The sequence below is a fragment of the Pleurodeles waltl genome, chromosome 3_1 (genome assembly GCF_031143425.1).
Source record: "Pleurodeles waltl isolate 20211129_DDA chromosome 3_1, aPleWal1.hap1.20221129, whole genome shotgun sequence".
Taxonomy (NCBI): Eukaryota; Metazoa; Chordata; class Amphibia; order Caudata; family Salamandridae; genus Pleurodeles; species Pleurodeles waltl.
In genome coordinates this window covers 998,475,195-998,500,883 of record NC_090440.1, presented here as the reverse complement: position 1 = coordinate 998,500,883, position 25,689 = coordinate 998,475,195, and the positions used below count along the sequence as shown (strand labels likewise).

General features: G+C 44.4%; 1 protein-coding gene across 13 annotated transcripts in view; it reads left to right on the top strand.

Annotated features, from left to right (window-relative positions):
* BAZ2B (bromodomain adjacent to zinc finger domain 2B) overlaps nt 1-25,689 on the top strand; it is a 1,256,112-nt gene that overhangs the window by 1,200,271 nt on the left and 30,152 nt on the right. For all 13 annotated transcript variants that reach the window (XM_069224189.1, XM_069224194.1, XM_069224193.1 and 10 more), the window contains one exon: nt 22,669-22,812. In XM_069224189.1, the coding sequence (XP_069080290.1) occupies nt 22,669-22,812 (144 nt within the window). The remainder of the gene's footprint in view (nt 1-22,668; nt 22,813-25,689) is intronic.

Here is a 25,689-nt window from a genome sequence, read left to right as displayed (position 1 = left end):
GTAATAATAACAGAGGCTTCCATGACAGGGTGGGGAGCACATCTCAATCAACACAACATAAGAGGACAATGGAACATACATCAAACAAAACTGCATATAAATCATCTAGAATTATTAGCAGTTTTTCAAGCACTAAAAGCTTTCCAACCAATCATAATCCACAAATACATCCTTGTCAAAACAGACAACATGACAACGATGTATTATCTAAACAAACAAGGAGGAACACATTCAACGCAGTTAAGCTTATTAGCTCAAAACATTTGGAAGTGGGCAATCCACCATCAAATTCGTCTAATAGCACAGTTTATTCCAGGGATCCAGAATCAACTGGCAGACAATCTCTCTCGAGATCACCAGCAAGTCCACGAATGGGAAATCCACCCACAAATTCTGAACACCTACTTCACACTCTGGGGAACACCTCAAATAGACTTATTTGCAACAAAAGAGAACGCAAAATGCCAAAACTTCGCGTCCAGATACCCACACAAGCAATCCCAAGGCAATGCCCTATGGATGAACTGGTCAGGAATATTTGCTTACGCTTTTCCTCCTCTCCCTCTCCTTCCTTATCTAGTAAACAAATTGAGTCAAAACAAACTCAAACTCATTTTAATAGCACCAACGTGGGCAAGACAACCCTGGTACACAACACTGCTAGATCTTTCTGTAGTACCCCACATCAAACTGCCCAACAAACCAGATCTGTTAACGCAACACAACCAACAGATCAGACACCCAGATCCAGCATCGCTGAATCTAGCAATCTGGCTCCTGAAATCCTAGAATTCGGACACTTACAACTTAGCCAAGAGTGTATGGAAGTCACAAAGCAGGCCAGAAGGCCATCCACTAGACACTGCTACGCAAGTAAGTGGAAAAGATTTGTTTGTTACTGCCATCATAATCAGATACAACCACTACACGCAACTCCAAAACATATAGTAAGTTACTTGCTCCATTTACAAAAAGCAAAGCTAGCCTTCTCTTCTATTAAAATACACCTTGCAGCAATATCGGCATACCTGCAGACTACCTATTCAACTTCCTTGTATAGGATACCAGTCATCAAAGCATTCATAGAAGGTCTTAAAAGAATTATACCACCAAGAACACCACCTGTTCCTTCATGGAACCTAAACGTGGTCCTAACAAGACTCATGGGCCCACCTTTCGAACCCATGCACTCTTGCGGAATACAATTCCTAACCTGGAAAGTTGCCTTTCTCATCGCCATTACATCTCTAAGAAGAGTAAGTGAAATTCAAGCGTTCACAACACAAGAACATTTTATACAAATACATAAAAATAAGGTCGTCCTACGACCTAATCCAAAATTTTTACCAAAAGTTATTTCACCGTTCCATCTAAATCAAACGGTAGAACTACCAGTTTTTTTCCCACAGCCAGATTCTGTGGCTGAAAGAGCACTACATACATTAGATGTCAAAAGAGCATTAATGTACTACATTGACAGAACAAAGAACATCAGAAAGACTAAACAGCTATTTATTGCATTCCAAAAACCTCATGCAGGTAACCCAATATCAAAACAAGGTATAGCCAGATGGATAGTTAAATGCATCCAAATATGCTACCTTAAAGCAAAAAGACAACTGCCCATTACTCCCAGGGCACATTCAACAAGGAAAAAAGGTGCTTCAATGGCCTTTTTAGGAAACATCCCAATGCATGAAATATGTAAGGCAGCCACATGGTCTACGCCTCACACATTCACCAAACACTACTGTATAGATGTGCTATCCGCACAACAAGCTACAGTAGGTCAAGCTGTATTAAGAACTCTATTTCAGACAACTTCTACTCCTACAGGCTAAACCACCGCTTAAGGGGAAATAACTGCTTACTAGTCTATGCAGAACATGTGTATCTACAGCGACAGATGCCATCGAACTGAAAATGTCACTTACCCAGTGTACATCTGTTCGTGGCATCAGTCGCTGAGATTCACATGTGCCCACCCACCTCCCCGGAAGCCTGTAGCAGTTCAGAAGTTACCTTCAATTTTGTACATTTGTATATATATTATTTAAACCTTTAATAGGTACATACTTACACATTTCATTGCGCGGGCACTATTACTATAGTACAACTCCTACCTCACCCTCTGCGGGGAAAACAATCGAAGATGGAGTCGACGCCCATGCGCAATGAGCACAGAAGGAGGAGTCACTCGGTCCCGTGACTCGAAAACACTTCTTCGAAGAAAAACAACTTGTAACACTCCGACCCAACACCAGATGGCGAGCTATTGCAGAACATGTGAATCTCAGCGACTGATGCCACGAACAGATGTACACTGGGTAAGTGACATTTTCATTATAGCGGATGGTTGTTCAAGCTTGATCCTTAGAAGGAAAGACCCCGTCTTGGTGTGCCTTCTCTGAACTCTCGCTATTTTTCTAATGGCGAATCCCCAGGTAATACAAATAGCTCTTAATATGAGACAACCGCTCACAGCACATTTGCTTGCACATGGCCTTATGATCCAGGGTGGTCCAGTCACGTTTGTGGTGGCCGCCCACGCAGCCTATAGAACAGAACTTTTTTACTCCTGGGTCACATTTCCAGCAGTTGATGGGAATACAAATACATTTCACACATATACGGTTACGAACGCGCCTGGCCAGTACAGGGCGTACGCATACCTGGAGATACCTCTATCTTATCAAGAACATAATAATTGGCTTGATGGCGCCCTACCCCATACAATATTGCCAGTAAGGTTAGGTCCACTGAGTAATGATGGTCCGACCTGGCTTTATTGGCCACATATACACCACATCTTGCGGTTGCTAATATGCCGGTGGCTGAAGTTCGTCGTTGATATACAGACTTAGCGGCCACATATAGACGTTTAGTACAATTTGTGATGCAGACACTAAATACAAACCCAGCGCGTGCTGCTCCAGCCCAACCACATGCATAACACCAGGTATAAACCCGGTAACTGTACACACTATCATGGGTAAAGCTCCAGCAAAACGGGAGGAGACTCCATTTTGGCTGGCACAGAAAATCATTACGCTGGAGGCGGTATTTCACCATACGGGACCTCAGGACAAACATAGAATATTAACTATGTGTTTACCATTTGGCATTGTTCCCACAGTGGAACATTGTAATACATGGGGCACGGTGTTTGCCGCGCTCTATACAACGGCACACGGTACACCGACCTTGGCCAACCTACCGGAAGTGCTTAAGCAAATTCAGGATGAATATGGGGCTGCCCCGGCCTTGGATTTAGGAATGCAACTGATGGCCAACTTTGCCACGGTTTCTTCAATAATACTAAGTAATCTTAAAGGTGAGGCAGTTGCACTTGCGGTGCGTATCCGTCAACGTGACGTCCCGCAACTAGATCAGGAGTGGGAACTGCCAAAAATAATAGCGGAAACATATTCCAGTATCAGTTGAGATAGCCTAGGGGCTAGACCGCAAAAACATCAGTTTCAAGGAAAAATTTGTAAAGAAAATGCTAAACAGCAACCTGAGGGTAATAAGAAGCACTCGGAGAAAAAACAAACACCAAAAAAAGAAAGGGGAGAATCTCCGGGTACGGAGACCCCGCACAATAGGTATAATCTCAGAAATAGGGATAATCTGAAAACGCCTGATAGATATCAATTCACTGATACACGCCAATCTCGTTCCTTTCAGGACTCATCGGAAAAGAGAAATGAGAGAGGTGGGCGGTCAGAGCGGAGAACAGAGTACGTGAAACAAAGACAGGAATCACAATGCTCTTCAGAGGTTTCTGTCGAGAAGGAAGAGAAACAGATACAACAAAAACAACAAATTAAAAAGAAAAAGGTGGCGGCAGTCTCAGTTAGACATGCCACTCAGGAAGAGAGTTCTCTTGAAGAACAAGACATGGGCACTAGCCCTGCTAGACAGCGCGGCAGAGGTCACAATAGTTCGCCGGAATCTTCTAGAGCATCTGGAGGTGAAAGCAACTGATGACTTCATACAAGTTGAAACAGCAGATAGGCGTGTCTCTGAACCCGATAGGGTGTATACAGTGACTTTACAATTGGAAGGAGACATTGAACGCACTATACACGCAATCTTTTGGGATCGTGTAGTCAAAATATGACATTTTGCTGGCCGAACAGGATTGGCCTCCTGATTTTGTCCGCAGCTGCCCAGTTGGGGAGGAGGTTATTAAACCTTCGTTCTCACCACTTGTTCCAGGGGAACTCGCAGAGTCCTATTGCATCAAATGGGCTCTAGCACAAGCACCTGCCTTATATAGATATCACGTAGGGTGAGATAGGCATTCTCCATATCATGTAATTCCGATTAAAGGTGAACCTCAGCCACAACCACAGTATCCCATAAAAAATGAAGCAAGGGCACCGGTGAGAGAAATACTTACGCAATTAGAATACCAGGGGGTGATTGAACCCTGTGTCTCACCGATAAATAATCCCTTATTCCCTGTAGCTAAACCAGACCATTCATATAGAATAGTTTTAGACTACAGCCATTTGAACGGACATACACGTACATACGCTATACAAAATTCACATAGCGCCGCACTGATGAATAACATTGTGCGGAAAAAATATAAAACGACTTTAGACATCTCAAATGGATTCTTCTGCCAGAATATAGCACCTGAAAGCAGGGATTTAACAAGCTTTAGCGCTTTAGGCTCCCAGCAAAAATTCTGTGGTTTGCCTCAGGGGTATAAGAATAGCCCGGGACTGTTTGCGGCTCGTGTGACTGCAATTTTACACGAGTTGGACCCTGAAGCATTGTCATATGTAGATGATATATATCTCACGGATGACGAGTTACTACAACATTTGAGACGGGTATCCCGCATTGTTGTAGGGTTTGCCAAAATTGGCTACAAATTTAACTTTAAAAAATCTAAAATTGCCTTCCTCAGCGTCATATTCCTGGGATATGAGCTGTCGAATGAAGGTAAGAGCCTAGCGCCACAATTTTTAGAAAAGTGTGCACAATTGCATTCACCTAATACGATTAAGAAACTGCAATCATTATTGGGCTTTCTAAATTTTGACAGAACATACATTCCTGATTATGCTACACGCATAAAACCTTTCTACAAATTAATACGTCCTGATTTTTCAAGCAAATTCTGGACAATTGAACATACACATACTCTTAGGGAGTTACAAGCCGATCTCCTAGCTGCAAAACATTTACATACACGGGACAATAAGACGCATTTGGTCGTCAGGGTGATAGCTGGGCCCATTGGGTTTACGTATGTCACATTTAATGAAGGTGAGACAGTCTGGATTGGATACAAGTCCCACTTCTATTCAGCTGCTGAACAATGATTTGCACCCACAGAGAAAATTCTCACTGCTGTACAGATGGCTGTTACCAAAGAACGACCTCTTGCCCAGGGTAAACACATTACTGTCGTTTCCCCTATTCCGGCCCTGGAGGCTGTTACAAAAGCTTACGTTCCTAACGCAAAAGCACTGCACCCGTGATGGATACAATGGGCTACGTCTTTAACAGCCACTGATGTAGATTACATTTTTGACCCAAAATTACAAACTCAAGAATTTCTGCAATATGAAGTTGAATACCCTGTTCCCTCTGACACGTTGCCTATTGATCAATATCAAGTAGTCATGTACACCGATGGCTCTGCGCAACCGGCGGTAGGAACAAAACACCAATATTCTGCTGCATGTGCAGTGGTGAGTGGCCGTATGGAGTGGGAGAAATTCTGCCCCCAACATACTTATACACAAACCTTAGAGGATTGTACGGCACAATTGGCTGAGCTGAAAGCTCTATTGATGGCATTAGAACATACAGATCCGACACAGTTCACACTGATTGTTTGTGATTCGTATTATTGTGTCCAGTCTTTTAATGAATATCTACATTACTGGCGCTTGAATGGGTTCAGAGATTCAAAAGGCAACACCATAAAACACAGACTACTGTTGGGGAAGGTAGCAGACCTGAAGGAGACCCTACCCAAAGTCCATGTCGTACATACTCTTGGACACCAGCGCGTTGGAATACACGTTGCTGGGAATACTTTGGCTGATGAAGCCGCAAAGTCGGCAGTGGCAGTTGCCACTGGGGCTGCAGTGACTCGTTCGAGTTCCAAACCAGACACAGAGATTCTGGCTGCCATAAAAGCTGCGGTTGATGGCACGCCCTATCCTAAAGGATTTCCTAATAAATATCATTACTTCATGGGAAGTATGCTCAACGCTGGGGTTAAAATACCTAGTGTAGGCATACGCGAGATCCCCAATAAAGTTGTAAGACCACAATTGATTGATGCAGTGCATGAGGGAATGGCATCTGCACATGCTGGCGTGGCTGCCACAATTTCGCTATTACAGGCCCGTTACTGATGGCCTGGTCTCTATAAAGAAACTAAGCAGTATGTCCTTTGTTGTGACATCTGTCAGCAGATTAAAGTTTCAACAGCTAAGCACCCGCCGCAGACACCCCTCTTAATATCCAACAGACCATTACAATGTGTGTACTTGGATCATTGCGATCCACTCACACCGGATAGTGCATACAAATATATAATAGTCGCTGTTGATTCTTGCTCCAGATTTGTGTGGGTGTGGCCACAGCGCTCGGCTGACGCTCGATCTGTTATTAAAGATTTGCGTGTCTTTGTCGGTACATATACAGTTGCGGCATTCCATTCAGACCAGGGCTCTGCTTTTGCCTCAAGGGCATTCAGGGACACCATGGCTTTGTTGGGGGTCCAGCTCCAGTACTTGTCTCCATTTCATCCTGAGGGAAATTCTGTCGTGGAGCGATTAAACTGCGATTTAAAGCAATCCTTAACAGCCAGAGTCTTAGGTACGGGTTGTAGTTGGCTAACCCACCTGTATGGAGTTCAGAGAGCACTAAATAACCTGCCTAGAAGGTCCCGGGGGGGGGGGTCGTACTTCATATGAGTGCCTGTTCAGAACACAAATGTTTGTTCCGGATCTTGATGGTCCTGGTGTGGAGGCGGCGGAAATGACTTTTGACATAAATGATCGTGTCACTGTTTTGCAGGAATTACAACAGTTCCATGAAGATAACTCTAATAAAAGTGCTGCCTCCACAGGAATTAAGGATGTGTCAGTGACACCTACTGGTTGGATTCCCAGTGTTGGGGATCTTGTGCGTGAAAAGGTTGCAGTGAAAAAAGAACTTGGTCCTTCTTATCGAGCACCTGTCCCTTTGTTGGGGATACACGGAACGAGAACTGTTATTTTACCACCGTTGCCAGGTGCCAAAGAAAATCGCTTTGTTTCTATTGACAATGTCAAGTTACAACATGTGGCCGATTCTGCACAGCAGACCAAGAGGAACGTCCAGTAGTTCCCGAATCCCTCTCACTACTGAGGAAGATGTTCCGCTTCAAGTTATTTATAGCAACACTGTTGCCTCTCTGAGCTTGGGGAGGGTGGATGATGATCTCGCATTAGTTCCACTGACAACAAATAACTTAGAAACATTTGATCGAGTCACCATGACTACTGACGTGACGGATGGTGCTATCTACAGTGTACTACTGCGAGAAACACATACTCCTCCATTGAATACGGCGACACCTTTTGCACGAACTGCCTCTGGGTACTTTGCCAACAACAACGATGGTCTATCGGACTCGTTTGCCTCTTCAACTACTGACCTGTCAGGTCCATGTAAGCTGATGTGTTGGCTTAAAGATATGTATTTTGTTTTTCCTTGGAACTATCTGTGGCCCTTATTGACTATGTCAGCATTTTTTCTCTGGATAGGGTTGGTCATTACCTTTTTTCTGTTAATACATGGTCATTTTCTTCCTGAGAGATCAGCTGTTGAACAGGTGGAGGAGGTGTTGAAGCCACATTTTTCATCACATAAGGTCCGAAGAGACTTGTCCTTTGTGAACATTTCTGCAGTACCAATTCCGGATGGGATTGTGTGGGATAAAGTAATGTTTGATATATACGGTCCCACTGAGATAATTCAAATACCATATTTCCTAAAGTTATCTATGAATGATATAGTAATACCAGGCATTGTATCTGATGATTGGGATGTAAAGACAGTTGATTCCATGATGACTGAATTACAATATTATACTGTCTATGAAAATGAAGATGTTTACCAGTTTAAAGACAATTATGGTGACATGTTTTGCTATAATTATTATGGGCACCATTTTATACACAAAGCAAGTAGTCCAAAAACGATATTTGACTATACGCAATGGGAGCATTGCCCAACTCCCACGCAAGGGAGTTCCAAAACGTATTCTGACAAATTTACGTATTTTTCTGGGCATCATCAAATGAATGCTAAGTCATATTATTTTAAGTTAACTCCGCCTAGAGATAAGCAAATGTTGTTGACTAATACGAAATTCATATACTCAGATTATTTTGTTTCCCGACTGTCGATTGAAGGTTATGAATATTGGTCAAATAATGTTGACTTGAAAAGTGTTTGGGGAACAAAGCATTGGCAGACAAAGGATAGAGAAACATTGTTTAGAGCATGTCTCATTCCTGTCCAAAATATTTTTTTTAATGAAACAGTACAACAGACTAGCTGTTTGGACTTAGCAACGATTAGATAATTGAACATGCCTAGTATACCTGTCCCTGCAAAAATGAATAACTGGCAGAAATACATAAATGCCACTTTTAGTGAGCTTACAGACTGGGTCCAGAATGGTACATTTAACACTTCATTGACAGGTCCGGGCGGGTGGTTATTGTGGCCTATAGACACCAACGGGTGTCAATGTTTTGTCACCTCCTCGGGGGGTTTCAGGACGAGTCGGGCAGACCCTCGCTATATATCACCAGAACATGCTGAAATAATTACTACATATAGTGTGGGAAAATTGTGCCAACAATGGTGAAAATCATCCTCACTAGATGCAGTCAAGACACATCTCACTCTCCTGTCTAATAACACTGACTTGCAAGATTTTTTGTCAGGCCTGAAGACACCACATAGGAAGCGTTTCTTGTACGAAGTGTACAATGAAATATGGAAACTTTCCCAGCAGGAGGCTGCAGCCCGGTTAAGGCAGATAGATCAGGAAAATTTGAAAAAGGCATTAGCTGTTGTGGATAATGGAATTCACACCTTGTCCGACCGAATATATACGATTAACAACATTGTTTCTTCTGCTATAGACATTACACAATCTTATACGTCTTCTTTATATCATGGACAAAGTCAGACCCGGTCTATTATGCAGTTGGGTTGGACACTTCAGACATTGAAGGCGGGTCGAGTTCCTTGACAGCACATCAGTGCCAGGGAGATATTTTTTTCCTTTAATTTAACGCGACAACAACAACTAATGGCTAAGAAGGAGGCAACTTATGTCATGCTCAACATTGAAAAATTAGAAAGATTGCCTTTTACCGTGGCTGAAATCCCGTCTGCAGAGTGGTTGATACACGGGGTTATTAATCTGCCTATTTCTACGTTACAATTCACTTCTTGTTTGAAACATGTTCCGATAGGCAGATATGAGAAGTTAGGGGATAGTTATATCCATGAGGTGTGGTAGCTTCCCTTCTTGTACAAGTGTCTCAATGGCATGAAGGAGTTCTTTCTTAGCGGTAGTGAATGCAAGACTTAAGTCAGCCATTCGATGATTTTTAAGCAGCTGTCCTTGCATTGGGCATGTAATGCCTCGGTTGCGAACTTGCCTTGCTATCTGAAGGGAGTTCCGGTCCCCTTGATTAAACGCACAATACAGGTGCTTTCAAACAGCAGCTACGTCCTCCTTAATAGTGAAGACTGTTGTGGCATGTGGGCCGGAATAGTTTACGTTGTTTCGGTCACTAAGGTCGTTACTTGCTGCGGGAATGTGTTGTTTAGCCCCCCCCCCCACTAAATTAAGGGAGGTAGCAGATATCTGGCCTCACATTACTACTTCCAAGGTGAATTTCGACAAGTTAAGTAGACTAAAGGCTTTATTGTTTCAGAAGCATGTGGCCCTTACATCTGCACGCGAGACCTACGCACTTCAGGTGGCAAGGCCATCAGCAGAAATACAGTCCCTGTTAAATACCAACTTTCTGAGCCACTTTGGTGAACTCGTGGGACGTATATTTAATGCATCCAGCACAGCTGGATTAGCACATTTTTTCAAAGCCGTTGGTGTTGGTTTCGTTCACACCTTCTCTTCCATATTCGGTTTAGTACATTCCGCTATTCATTCAATTTTCGGAAGCATTTTTGGGGTATTTCCGATAACTTTGGCTTTATTAGCCGGCATTTTGCTGTTGCTGTTGTTTTTCAGCAATGGCTGTCCCGCCGCAACAAGGACGAATGTGGGCGCTTCCATCAGCGCAGCTGTGTCGTGAACGCATGATGCAGCACTTTGGAGCAACACTCCTGGAACATTTGGGGTGTGACTGGTCTCTGTCATTCACACAGGTTTTGGATTGTGTGCAGCCCGTGTTTCGGTGCCGTTGGTGCGATTTGGAATATGCACTAGACGTCTGTCTCTCACAGCAACGCCCCCCCAGTGGTTGATGCTGAGCTGTTGATGTTCCCGATAAGGGCTCATTACCAGACATGCGCACTGCAGCTGCATTTGCTTCGTGGGGCTGATTACAAAATACCGTTCCTGGAGGAAGTTGATATTAACTCGTTCACAGGCTCTGTACGGGATGCCACCTTGGTTGACACTGGGGCTTTGGAACACACCTGCTCCTTGATAGTCTTTGGCGTGGATTTTCCGGTTTTGTCATCTGCCGAAGTGGAGAACCTCCTGCTTTCCATGACCACTGTTTAAATTGGATCTGGTCTCAATTAACACTGTTACATGAATTTGGCTTTTAGCCGCATACTTATTTTTAAATTGAGGATTAATGTGCTTTGGTGTCCTCTTGACTTGTTGAAATTCTGTAGGGTTTTAATTATCTTTTAGCTTAGGGCATTTTTAGCTTCGGCTTAAACCACTTTCTACCGACAAGGGGAGGGTGTAGAGTAGCCATTTTTAATGTAGCTTTCTGCACGTTTGCTTAATGTATTAGGCCTCTGTGCACTTTCCCCTATATGCATTTTATTTAGCCTCACACTACTATTTTACAATAACCAGTTTCACAGTCTTGTTTTATTTTCTTCTATCACACTGTTTAGCTTACTTCAGCACCGGAGTTCTCAAACAATACATTCTTGCTCGCTCTGTGCTTCAGTCAAGGATACAGTCTGGTACATTGCCGATAGACGTGGTAGAAGTCTAGTCTTTAGGGTTCGTAGAAAGTACACATTCTTACGTAGGGACGTTTCTTAGAACACCGGCGTGTTAGTTATAAAAACACTTCCTAGTCCTGGTACACGTAAGAGGGAGATTCCGACCAGGAACCCACAACTAGATGCTGACTGCCCTGTTGCAGATGCTGATCCCGATCACAGGCCTTTGCTCAGGTATGAGGGTCGATGTCCTCCCGGGGTAACCTGAAAGGCAGGCTTAGAGCTTAACATGCTGTGCTCAAAATATAACTTAGAGAGAGAACGTAATCTAGTTGCACTATGATAGCATTATTCTTATGTTTCACTCTCCTCGTTACTATTTCAATCCTACTGTGTTGTATGGTTCTGGTTATTGCGGCTCACGCCTTGTTACCTAAAATGCAGTTGTTTTATTAAACCAATCTTTAAAACTCAAACTGCCTTTGTCATTTATATATGAGACCACACTGTGTATGAGAGAACTGGTTGGGACCTGAGTGACCACGACTTCCCTGTGAAACACTAAGGCGGTCATTCTGGCATATGGTTTGTGCTCCCCCTAGGGTCACTATTGTCTAACTGCATTTGCACTGTCTTCTAACCTTGTCTATGCCTATTGCTGTTTACTTGTGTATATTAGTGTTTTACTTACCTTCTATTGAAGAGTTGCCCTTCTAGTACTTTGTGGTATTGTGGGACCAAAAATAAAGTACCTTTATTTTTGTACAACTGAGTGTTTTCTTTCATGTGTGTAAGTGTTGTGTGACTACAGTGGTTTTGCATGAGGTGTGCATCTCTCCTAGATAAGCCGTGGCTGCTCATCCACAGCTACCTTTAGAGAGCCTGGCTTCTAGACACTGCCTACAGTACACTAAGAGGGGATACCCAGACCTGGTATGAGGTTTAAGTACCTCAGGTACCCACCACACACCAGGCCAGCTTCCTACAGGAGGCCTCTGGTTTCTGGCAGAATCCGACTACATATCAACTTACTGGAGCTCTGGGCGATCAGACTGGCATTGAAAGCATTTCTTAGTGTTGTAAAAGAGAAGATGGTGCAGATGTTCACAGACAAAACCACCACAATGTGGTACTGCAACAAGCACAGTGATGTAGGGCTGTGGACCCTTTGTCAAGAGGCCCTGCATCTCTGGACATGCCCGGAACAGCAGGTGATAACCCTGGTGGTTCAACACCTGGTAGGTTTTCTGAATGCCAGGGCAGAACAACTGAGCCATCAATACCTTTCGGATCACAAGTGGTGTTTCCACCAGGAGGTGGCACAAGGACTCTTTCAGCATTGGGGAGAGCCTTGGTTAGATGTGTTTGCCTCCACAGAGAATGCACAATGTCAGCAGTATTGCACGTTGGAGTTTCCAAGGCAGCACCCGCTCAGCAACACTTTTCGTTGCAAGTGGAGTTCAGGCCTCCTGTATGTCTTTCCGCCCATACCACTGCTGCCCAGAGTTATCAAGAATGACTGGGCCCAAGTAATCCTGGTGGCTCCAGACTGGGCACGGAGAGGCTGGTATTCCAAGCTTCTAAAAATGAGCATTGATCCTCCGATCAGGCTGCCCCTTCGAGAAGATCTTCTGTCGTAGCAGCAAGGGAAGGTTCTTCACCCCATCCTGTCAATTCTGCGCCTTCATACATGGAGATTGAGCAGCGACAGTTGACAGCCGTCAACCTTCTTCCAGAAGGCTGTAAAGTTATTCTGGCAGCCAGGCGTCCTTCCACTAAGACGGTATACGCCTGCCGTTCCAAACGATTTGTAAATTATTGTGCAGAAAAATTTATTGATTCTCTTTCTACTTCTCTCTCTGACATTCTTCTCTTTCTCTTATCCCTTGCCCAGCAGGGTTCTGCCTTGGGCACTCACAAAGGGTATCTTTCAGCCCTCTCGGCATTCCTTTGGCTGCTGATCAGCCTTCATTATTCAAGTCACATATTGTACATAGGTTTTTCAAAGGTCTTTTACATATGTTTCCCCTACACCCTTTGTTGTGCCTCAGTGGGTCTTAAATGTAGTTCTCACTTTTCTCATGTTTGCTCCCTTTGAGCCATTACATAACTATCCCCTTCGGCTGCTCACCATCAAAACAGCCTTCTTAGTGGGAATAACATCTGCTAGGAGGGTGAGTGAGATGCAGGCTCTCTCATATAAGCCTCCATATATCACTATGTGCCCAGACAAGGTGGTACTCTGAACCCATGCCTCTTTCCTCTCTAAGGTGGTGACCCCATTTCACCTGGGTCAAAACATCACCCTGCTCACCTTCTTTACGCCACTGTATCCCTCTTAAGAAGAGGAGTGACTCCACCGACTGGACCCAGAAAGAGCGCTGTTATTCTGCCTTGAAAAGTTTCAGGTGAATGACCAACGTTTTGTGGGGTACGTGGGAGCAAAGAAAGGTCGGGCAATGCAGAAACTAACCATTTCGCGCTGGGTCATTCTCTGCATTAGGATCTGCTGTGTGTTGCCCAAGAAGCAGCCTCCTGAGGGCTTTAGGGTTCATTCCACCAGTGGTAAGGCTACTACCACTGCACTAGCAATAGGTGTTCCAGTCCGGGATGTCTGTCGGGCAGCAGCGTGAGCATCATTGCACATGTCTGCAAAGGCACGACTGCCTGGACAATCAGGTCTGTAGAGACAGGCATTTTGCCCGTTCGGTCCTACACCCCACCACAAGGAGGTTATTGCTTGGGAATCTATTCTAAGGTAAGAAATCTGCAGCTAGACGTCTCTATCATATGAGCAAGTTACTTACCTTTGGTAACACATTATCTGGTAGAGACTCTGCCTAGCTGCAGATTCCTTACACCCACCCATGCCTTCCCGCTCTGTGGACACTTCTGATAGGGTCAGGGATTGTCCCTTACAGGGCCCTAGGTTTTGCACAAACTGTTTGTTCTTTCCATGGCTCTGCGCTTCTAGCGTGGAAGTTAGTGGAAAAGGAACTGATGTACGTGCGCCTGGGTGGTGCCTTTATAGACAACCGTGGCGTCACAGATGGCTCCAACAATGCTGACAACCCCACGTGGATCTGAACGACACCACCTGACAGCGCATGCAAGGGTATTGCTCAGCAAAACTTCTGGATTCGAAGCTGATGCCAGGAAATTCCAAGATAAGGAATCTGCAGCTACATAGTCTCTCCCAGATAATGCCTTACCAAAGGTGAGTAACTTGTTCTTCTTGCACTTCTCTGGGCCTAGAGGAGCTTAGCTGGCATCCAGGTACAACTTTACAGTAGAGGTTTAGACTGTTAGCCTCTCCCTCTAGGGTATTGAAAGGGGAACCTTCCTCAGAAGCACTGTTGTCAGGCTCCTCTTCACTGACTAAGCCATCCTCCTGACCCTCGTAAGTGTTTTCTTGGAGTGCCTGGGCCCTGTCGAACTCAGTTGTGGAGTTGTGTTTTTGTTGGTCGAGGCCCAGGTACAGTTGTGCAACCCTTACGGATTTCCTTTAGCTGCTTCATACTACATTGCAGGTAAGGGGTGAGGTTGAGTCCCTCAACTCTATCTCCAGAGGCTGCCATGTTTTTTTTTTAATTGGGACCTTTTAGAACTTGCACAAAAATTTATCGTTTTTAAGGCCTCTCTAGTAACTTTTTAAATTTCTAAACACAAAAGGACTGGGGGACTTAACCAAGGCTCTAACAGACCAGATTAGAAATGTGAAAAACATGAAAACATTTAGAAATCGAAAAATATTTTAGGCAACTTAAGTCAATTGTGGATTCTTTACTGGAATCACAATAGTGACAGAGTGGTACAGTACACACACGGTCTTCTCCGCACTGCCTTCTCCCCACCGCTGTGCCACCATTGTAGGATACTGGCTCTTAATGTAGTGGACCAAAATAAGATACACTGTGCAAAGAGTCCAAGCATTCACCCAGAGGTATCACAGGGGCACAAACAACATCACAAATGCTCTCTTTTGTGGTAGTTTAGTCGAGCAGTTAGGCATATCAAATGGTAGTGCTAAGCATGTAAGGCACACACTCATACGGTAAGTGAGACACACACTCAATAAAGAAATTCAACACCAGATTATAAAAATAAAGCACAGTTTTATATAAATTTAGATACCAAGCTCACCAGTCAGGTGAGTACTTTTCGAGATGATGCTTTTTACAGTTTTTAACCCCTTCTCTGCCAGTCCTTTTCCCCCTCCTGTGCCAGGCCTTTTTTTGCCTATTTGGGGCAGTTTGCGCTTAGGCCCTCATAACTTTTTGTCCACATAAGCTAACCAAGCCAAATTTGCGTCCTTTTTTTCCAACATCCTAGGGATTCTAGAGGTACCCAGACTTTGTGGATTCCCCTGAAGGAGGGCAAGAAGGTTTTTTTTTCAAAACAATGGGAAAAAGTGGCTGCAGAAGAAGGCTTGTGGTTTTTCCCCTGAAAATGGCATCAACAAAGGGTTTGCAGTGCTAAACTCAGCAGCTTCCCAGCTTTCAGGAACAGGCAGACCTGAATCAGAAAACTCAATTTTTCAACACAATTTCGGCATTTTTATGGGACATACCCCATTTTTGCAATTGTTTGTGCTTTTAGCCTCCTTCCAGTCAGTGACAGAAATGGGCATGAAACCAATGCTGGATCCCAGAAACCTAAACATAACTGAAAAGTAGACACAATTCTGAATTCAGCAAGGGGTCATTTGTGTAGATCCTACAAGGGTTTCCTACAGAAAATAACAACTGAAAAAGAAAAATATTGAAATTGAGGTGAAAAAAACATCAATTTTTCTCTACGTTTTACTCTGTAACTTTTCCCAGCAATGTCAGATTATCGAAAGCAATATACCGTTACGTCTGCTGGACTCCTCTGGTTGCGGGGATATATAGGGCTTGTAGGTTCATCAAGAACCCTAGGTACCCAGAGCCAATAAATGAGCTGCACCCTGCAGTGCGTTTTCATTCTATACCGTGTATACAGCAATTCATGTGCTGAAATATAAAGAGTAAAAAATAGCTATCAAGAAAACCTTTGTATTTCCAAAAAGGGCACAAGATAAGGTGTTCAGGAGCAGTGGTTATTTGCACATCTCTGAATTCCGGGGTGACCATACTAGCATGTGAATTACAGGGCATTTCTCAAATAGATGTCTTTTTTACACACTCTTCTATATTTGGAAGGAAAAAATGTAGAGAAAGACAAGGGGCAATAACACTTGTTTTGCTAATCTAGGTTCCCCCAAGTCTCCCGATAAAAATGATACCTCACTTGTGTGTGTAGGCATAGCGCCCGCGACAGGAAATGCCCCAAAGCGCAACGTGGACACATCCAATTTTTGGAAAGAAAACAGAGGTGTTTTTTGCAAAGTGCCTACCTGTAGATTTTGGCCTCTAGCTCAGCCGACACCTAGGGAAACCTACCAAACCTGTGCATTTTTGAAAACTAGAGACCTAGGGGAATCCAAGATGGGGTGATTTGTGGGGCTCTGACCAGGTTCTGTTACCCAGAATCCTTTGCAAACCTCAAAATTTGGCTAAAAAAACACATGTTCCTCACATTTCTGTGGCAGAAAGTTCTGGAATCTGAGAGGAGCCACAAATTTCCTTCCACCCAGCGTTCCCCCAAGTCTCCCGATAAAAATGATACCTCACTTGTGTGGGTGGGCCAGGTGCCTGCAACAGAATAAGGCCCAAAACTTGTAGAGATAGAGGGGATAGCACAGCGAGTTTATTATGACATATTCTTTTATACATCTTTAGACGGACTCTGCTTTGGGGACCCACATAAGTGAGGTGTCATTTTACTTGGGAGACTGAGGGGAAAACTGGGGAGTAGGAATTTTGTGCTGGAGCGGTGATCCTACTAAGAAAAGTCAGGAAAATATGTTTTTTTAATGCAAATTTTGAGGTTTACAGAGGAGTCTGGGTAAGAAAATGTTGGGGGAGCCACGCAAGCCACACCTCCCTGGACTCCTTGGGGTGTCTAGTTTTAAAAAAATGTCTGGGTTTTGTAGGTTTCCCTAGATGAAGGCCGCACCTAGGACCAAAAACATAGGTGGACCCTCCCCCCCCAAACACAGGTATTTTTGTAATATATAATTTTGATGTGTGCACATACGTCCGTGATGTGCCAAACACTAAAATTGTGAAAAGAAACACACTTAGGTTATGTGAAAAAGACCCCTCACCCACCAACCAAGTTGGTGGCATGCTTCATCATCGGGGTCCCACCCGAGGCACCTAGCGTGTCACAGGTGTGCTGCGACGCCTGATTACAGCAGAGCAGGTTTTGTCATTTTTACCACACATACTGGTTGGATTTGGCACGAGGGTGAATGATGGTTCAGTAGATCAAATTTTATTAACAAGAGATTTCACAAAAATGAAATGCACTGTTAATAACTGAAAGGCAAAAAACTGAACCAATGACTCACAGCTTGTGAGCTGTAAAGCCGCGACAAGGCACCAACCGCTTTACAGTCCATTCACACACCTTTCATACATGACACGCACAAGACCATTCACACCACCAGCCACGGGCCCAGCACATTACAACACTCACATCGACAGACCGTGCCACTCAAGGGCCCATCACTTACATACGCCCACATGCCTGATACAAGAATCACACCAGCTGATGGGAGTGTGGACTGGCGTTTGGCTGGCACCGCCAGCCAAGCGCCACCCCAAGCACACCGCCAGCCAAGCCCCACCCCAAGCACACCGCCTTCCAAGCCCCACCCCATGCACACCGCCAGCCAAGCCCCACCCCAAGCACACCGCCAGCCAAGCCCCACCCCAAGCACACCGCCAGCCAAGCCCCACCCCAAGCACACCGCCAGCCAAGCCCCACCCCAAGCACACCGCCAGCCAAGCCCCACCCCAAGCACACCGCCAGCCAAGCCCCACCCCAAGCACACCGCCAGCCAAGCGCCACCCCAAGCACACCGCCAGCCAAGCGCCACCCCAAGCACACCGCCAGCCAAGCCCCACCCCAAGCACACCGCCAGCCAAGCCCAACCCCACGCACACCGCCTTCCAAGCGCCACCCCACGCACACCGCCAGCCAAGCGCCACCCCACGCACACCGCCATCACTTTTTTGGGTTTATAAACAACAAAGAAGCCACTAATTATAAAATAAGCACAAAACTACAAACACAAAAGCTCTAACTAAATACATGACCGCAATGCCAACCGTGAAACATATAAAAATATAAAACAGACAGCTTACGCTCACGGTATTTCCCAGACGTTTTTTTTGGTATGGTAACTTCTATAACAGCTGGGCACACACAGCCCAGGCTTTGAAGGGCATTCGGGGCAGTACATCCGGCTCTCCCTCCGGATTAATCTCCGGGCACATACTCTACATTTCTTTGTGGGCAAGTCTTTTTTGGGAGTGGGAGGAATGTGATCTGGAAAGTGTCGATCTTTCAATCTAGCCACATCCTCTACTACTTCTACTCTAGGAACTCTTGCCGGTTCCACCACAATAAGGCTTTCTATCACCGACTCCTGAAATTTAACAAATGTCATCCTTGACTCAGGTGAACAATCCTTGTATACAATAAAGGCATTAAAAGTTGCCAAATGAAATAAATGTAGGGCCAACTTTTTATACCACACATAAGACTTACGAAGAGCAGTGTAAGGTTCCAACCTCTGATCTACTCTATCAACACCACCCATGTGCCTATTGTAGTCCAAAATGCACGCAAGTTTGCGCACTTCTGCAACCTGACCCCAAACAGCCACAGGGGAAGTACTCTCATCATGGATGGTCGATAGCATGTACACATCCCTCTTGTCTGAAAATGTCATAGCTTGCAGCTCATTATTCCGCAAGGCACTGCACTGGCCCCTCACAAGTTTCTTACAGACAAGCTCCTTTGGATAGCCTTTGCAGTTAGAACGGATTGTGCCACAAGCAACAGTGTCCACTCCAAACAACTCCTTGAACAACTGCACTCCAGTGTAGAAATTATCTACGTACAAATGGTGACCTTTGTTAAACAGCCGTCTAGCAAGTTCCCACACAATTTTTTCGCTAACTCCAAAAGTGGCCGGACAACCAGGAGGGTCAATACTGGAATCCTACCAGTGTAGACCCGGAAATTATACACATATCCTGTACTGCTTTCTGACAGCAGATACAATTTAATCCCATACCGTGCCCTCTTACTAGGAATGTACTGCTTAAAAACTAAACGCCCCTTGAAAAGGACCAAAGACTCGTCCACACTTATCTCTTTGCCTGGAACATAGACCTCTGAAAACCGATCCACAAAATGTTCAAGGACAGGCCTAATCTTAAAAAGACGGTCACAATCAGGATGATCTTGTGGCAAGGCTAAAGCATTGTCTGCAAAATGCAGCATACGAAGAAGAAGCAAATACCGATTACGTGTCATAGTTGCAGGAAATATAGCGGTTGCCATCAAGGGACTAGTAGACCAATAAGAAGCCAGTGACGGCTTCCTGATCAACCCCATCAAAAAAGTCAAACCTAAAAACCTTTTCCCTGGGCAGCTCGGGTGCAGTGGTGATATCTGGCGTCAGGTTTTTGGCGGTCTCTGTCCTCATAGTTCTTTCGTGGGTGCCTACGGATGCAGGGGAACAGCTCTTCTATGCCAAGGAAGTTCTTATTGACGATTTGCAAAGCACTGGCAGCTCTTCCGGTTTCTTGGAGGCTGCAGCGGCAAGACAGGTCTGTTGCTCCTCAAGGGTTGGGTACAGCAGGCAGGCCAGCAGGTTTGGCACCAAGTCAGTCGTGCTCCTCGGTTCCTGGGTTCTGCAGGCTTCTTGTCCACTCCTTCATTTGAGTGCAGCAAAATTCTGAGGATATGGTATGAGGAGCTCCCACAAATACTCAATTTAAGGGGTGCCAAAGGTAGTGAAGGGTAGTAGCCAATGGGCTACTTACATCTTGGGTCACTATGCCCCCTAGATGACAACTTCCTGTGGGGAGTGTGCATCACCCTGTCCAGAGTTCATAAATTCCATCAAACACAAAAAGGTGGAATTTCCTAAGTCGTGTCCACTTCAGGCTAGTCACCCTAAGGGTGTTCCCAGTCTGGGAAGGTAGCACATCTCCTGTATAGCTAATTTTCCCACCTGTCCAGGTGCCAGATGGGCCCTGGGCAAGGGGGCCGGCATCTCCCTGTGAGCGAAGCCAGGTCTGCATAACAAAGGTGGTGGGCTTCTTTGAAGCTCCCTGCCTCGGAAAACAGGTCATCCTGTGGGGAGGGGTGTTTCTCATCCCAGCCGCAGCAGGTTTTTGTTTCTGACCTCCAGAGAGCGAAGGCTTTCATTCTGGGGGGGGTCAGATTCTCATCTGTCAGTTGCAGATTGTCCAGAACTGGTCAGTGAGCTCACCAACAGTTGGTAGGTTTTCAGGGGTCATTCCTAAGGTGCCCTCTGAGTGCATGTATCTTACAGAGACTTCTAGCTGCAGATTCCCTTCCTTTGAATTCTCTGGGGTCAGCTTCAAATCCGGAATCTTTTTGCTGACCAATACCCGTCTGGTGGTGTCGTTTGGATCTGCGTGCGTCGTCCGGCTCTGCGCGGCTTCGTCAGAGTTGTTGGAGCCATCTGTGACGTCACGGTCCCTTACAAAGGCACCAGCCCGGCACCAAATATCCAAATATATTTTAAATATCCCTCTCTTCAGAGACGCCATCGTGTAGCGGGAGAACACATATTGACCAGTGTCCGGCACATGTATTTAAAATGGCTTCTCTGAACACCTCTTATGTTTAAGAATCGACAAAGACGTAGTAGGGGCGTATTTGCTCATGCATATATGTCCTCACTTGTAATATAATGCACCCTGGCTCAGGGCTAAAAGGCCTGCTGTAGGGATGACTTACAGCCATTATAAGCAGTGTTTTAGGGGACATGGCACACACAGTGTGTGCCATGTCGGGTTTTCACTTTGGGAGCATCTTGTCACGCACCCTGCAATGGCAATCTGCATGAGGTTGGTGCTGGGTCCCTTAGAGAGGTACAAGTTGTGCTCCAGCTTTTAGGGTTTTAAGGGCCCTTTTCAATACTCATGCTTTGGCTACCAGGGGTACCATTTACTAGGGACTTACAGAGGTACTAGAAGGCCTGGCCACGTGGGGATCAAATGACCAGGGGTCTTGTTTTGAGAAAGGAACACTGGCACTGGGGACGTGGTGAGCAGGAACCCAGTGCATTTCAGTCAAGGTTGCATTAGAAACCAGGCAAAAAGGTGAGGGGGGGGAGGGATGAGGGGGTACTGCAGCCAAAACCCTACTTCCTACACCGACCTTCCCATTCAACCACGCTCTGCGGTCAGATTTCTAGGGTTAGGGACGATCCCTTTCAGGGCCCTAGTTTGTACACACCCATGTCGGAGCACATCGTGGCTCTGCGCTCCTGCAGTGTACTGTTGTGGAAAATGATTGTCGTCCACGCCCGAATTGGCTCATATATAGGTGACTGTGATATCACTTCTGCTGTATACGATGATGCACGGAACCGATCGAAGCCACCTACCGGCGCAGAGGGGCACTGCTCATGAAAAATCTTCCAGATCCAGTCTGATGCTGGGAAATTCAAAGGTAAAGAATCTTGTTCTTTAAGGCAAGAAAGGCAGATAGGGCCCAAGAGGAGGTGAGGAAGTTGCGTACAAAACAGTGCTGTAAAAGGGTACAAGACCTGCACTGCATTAGACTCAGTCCAAATGCTAGGCATGGATGGGCTACATAACGAAAAAAACATCTCCAAGGATAAAAATAGCCAGGAGGAATGATAAAGACAGTTGGCGATGAGGTGGGATTGTAGTCTCTGAACCTTTTATACAGGAGAACAGCAAATGAGGCCCAACTGGAACCAGACCTACATTGTAACTACCTTGGATTGGGAAGAGCTTACATTATCGTGTGGAAGCGGCGATCTTAGACCTGCATGAATGGCTATCTGGAAAACTATCCTAGACTAATTTGAAGTGTTGAGGAACACGACTGTGTTCAACTCTTCTGTGACCCTATTTGACGAACATGCAAGACCCAAAGCCATTGATTCTACCGGCATGATCTGCCACGTGAAATGCAGTGCTCTTTTGGAACACAACCGCTTGCGGCCTGCAACAGCAGGTAATAAGGATCAGCTATTGCTGAAACCCCAAACGCCTTTGACCCTGTTCCCTGGACTCAATGTGTGAAAACTAAAAATGGCTTCACATGCGTTCTTGGACGCATTCTGCATGGTGATATTTCTGGTCTGCAACATGTTTTTTTTTTTTTTATCTGCCCTTCAGAGTCATTAACTTATTTTGTCATGTTTGACATTATGAGAAGCTTTCAATGTAAATATGGTGTCCACCGTGAAGATCGTTGTCTGTCTGTGCTTTCTACTGTAATCATACCTGCATTGTTAAAATACAAACTGTCAACTGTATGTATGCAATTAACACAGATTGTAATCTTGTTTTTATGTAGTATAATCCTGTATGATATGGAAGCTCATCAAGATGCATGGCCTTTCCTATTTCCTGTAAACTTGAAACTTGTTCCTGGTTATAAGAAGGTCATTAAAAAACCAATGGACTTCTCCACAATTCGTGAAAAACTAAGCAGCGGACAGTACGTATAAAAGCTTCTGCCAAGTTATAGACAATCTTGAATTCTACTGTGTAATTTTGTCTCACTAATTGACAGCATAATTCCTTTACATAAAATGCGGCTGTGAAACATTACATCAGTTTTCTTGTATTCCGTATTTCTACAGTTATTCAGTTTACGTAATTCATATTAGGTTTCATTAAGTGTACACATCAGTGTATAAAAATAAAAGAAGTAGGGATTTCTCAAACAACTATACAGCCAGATAATATTTTCCAATGACACTGTAGCAGTGCACACTATTATAATCTTGTGGTTGCATTAAAAATATGGAAAAAAGAAAGTTAAATTTATTGTGAAAGTTGAAGACAATGAATAATGAAACAATTATGTATTTTCAAGTACATCGTATATGCACTTATTAATATTGGTTTTGAAGCACTACTGATGATGTGCACCTTGCAATAGTTGTATATGGAGAATTCTCAGAAAAATAATTAGATCAGTCTGAACATCAGAGGAAAAGTTAGCAACTGTATCTTTCAATCTAGGTTAAAAAAAAATCACGTCTGGCTATAGAGTTATTTACATGAAACAATTAATTCCCAAATTCTCACTGTTATCTTCTTCAATGTCAACGATGCTTTAATATGACGCTTTACTGGTAAACCTCAGAAAATTAATCATTGATTTTGTGTTCCTTATAATATTGATTATAAATACTATTCCCTTTAAACATTCTTTATCATAGATTTTGCCTAGTCACTAGGCTGGGAGTCCAGAACCTTTCTCTACAATGCGAAGCACCAGCTGTTATGGCCAGGTTTTGCTCTAGCACTGTACAGTGTCCGCGGTGCTTGATACAACCCTAGAGTTTGAAAGGCAGGGCCACACCAGAGCTGCTCATTTCCTTTTTCTGCACCGGAGGTGTCAGAACTCCAGAATGCTCTTCGAGGGTATTGGTCTCAGTCATGCAGGGTACAATTTCTGTTTGACTTTTTTGTTTCTGACCAAAAAATGTGCAAAAGCCATCAGAAAAACCTACAGCAAGAGGCGCAAGAAGGTGATGTCATAACAGATTCTTGTGGTACTATAAGTAGTATTTAGCAGTCTGTCATGACAGGCTTGATTGCAGAACTCAAGTATGATCTTGAAGATTAGGCATCTTTTGGGAGTAGAAACACATTATAACTTTGAGAAATGAATCAAATTTCCCAGCTCTGATCGATTGTGCACATTCTATCCTATCTACTGGTACGCCCGCAGGAGGTTGTTGGTGGCATCAGTGCTGACAAAGGACCAGAAATATAATTTTTTCAAAGACTGCAAAATCTTCATAAGACTGAGGAACGGCTGCATAACTTAGATTAAAAAAAGCTCTTCAACTCGATCAATCAATCACAACATTTGTAGAGCGCACTACGTACCCGTTAGGGTTTCAAGGCGCTGAAAGGGGGAGGGGTGCTGCTACTGGTCAAAGAGCCAGGTCTTAAGAAGTCTCCTGAAGGTGAGAAGGTCCTGGGTCTGCCGCAGGGAGGTCGGGAGGGTGTTCCAGGTCTTGGCGGCAAGGTAGGAGAAGGATCTGCCACAGGAGGTTTTGCGCTGGATGCGGGGAACGACGGCGAGGTTGGCGGAGCGGAGTTGGCGGGAGGGGACGTAGAAGTTGAGTCTGTTGTTCAGGTATGCTGGTCCGGCGTTGTGGAGTGCTTTCTGGGTGTGGGTGAGGAGCTTGAAGGTGATCCTCTTGTCCACGGGAAGCCAGTGGAGGTCTGATGAATGCCTAATGGGATTTAATAGTTTGTTGCTTCTGTGAGGGCCTATTTTGAGCACAACATTAATTACACTAATGATATCTCTCTGGACCAAGGGAGTCTATGAGGCGCAGCCAACAAATTTCAGCCTGGAAGTATGACAGTGCACACCATCACTGGAGAGTGACAACTGTCTCAGAGGGAGCCTTTGCAAGAGACTTGTAAGTTGTACATTTTGTCTTTGTAGTATACTGTACATTCACAAAGCATTCTTGCTAGCACGTGATGCTGTAGTTCACCGTTTCCCAAACTGTGGGAAATGGCTGACTGCTAAGTTGCGAGCCAATTTCCAGTCATGTGCGAAAGAGCAATCAATAGAGATGTCTTTACACTTAGTATTTATCTTATCACATTTGTTGTGCGTTTAAACACAGAGGATAAATGTCAAGCTATGTCTTCTGACAAATTGCTGCGCAGTGAGAGGAGTTTTTAAAGTGAACTATATGACAGTCTTGCTTGGGTATAGAGTGTGAAAGCAAAAGCTGTAGGATATTTTTTTTAAAAACACAGCAGAATTTAAATACTTGTAAATAAACTGTACACATATTTCAGAATATATCAGCAGTTATGTAAGCAAACATGAAGCACTTTTTTTGTAATTTCCAACTGTGATGGAAACAAATATTTTAATAAGATCGTGTCAATACCTTTTTTACTTGGTGGTGCGCAAATGACAATTATTTACTCAATTTCGATTTCCACACATCAATTATGTGCTATATAGTTTTATTAGTAAATGTTCAGTTTTTACAAATTTAGGGGCCATTTCCATGGAAGGTGTGCTGTCCATAAATGACAGTACACTACAGCACAATGTTTTAGTAGTATATTTGCAAAGGTATTCTCCAAAATGCACCACCAGATACATATTGCACTCTTAACGCTCTCCTGTTGAGTACATTTGCTACACTTTGAAGCTAGGATTTCTCACAAGCCATATGACTTCAGTGATGTAATATAAATGTCAGCACCCTCCATCTGAAAAGTGTCCCAGTACCCCCGGTGCAGTGGTTTTGAACTATGTCCCCAAGTCCAGTTTAAGAACAAACCCTTTCAAATATTCTCAAGCATGACTCCAAGTGAACCT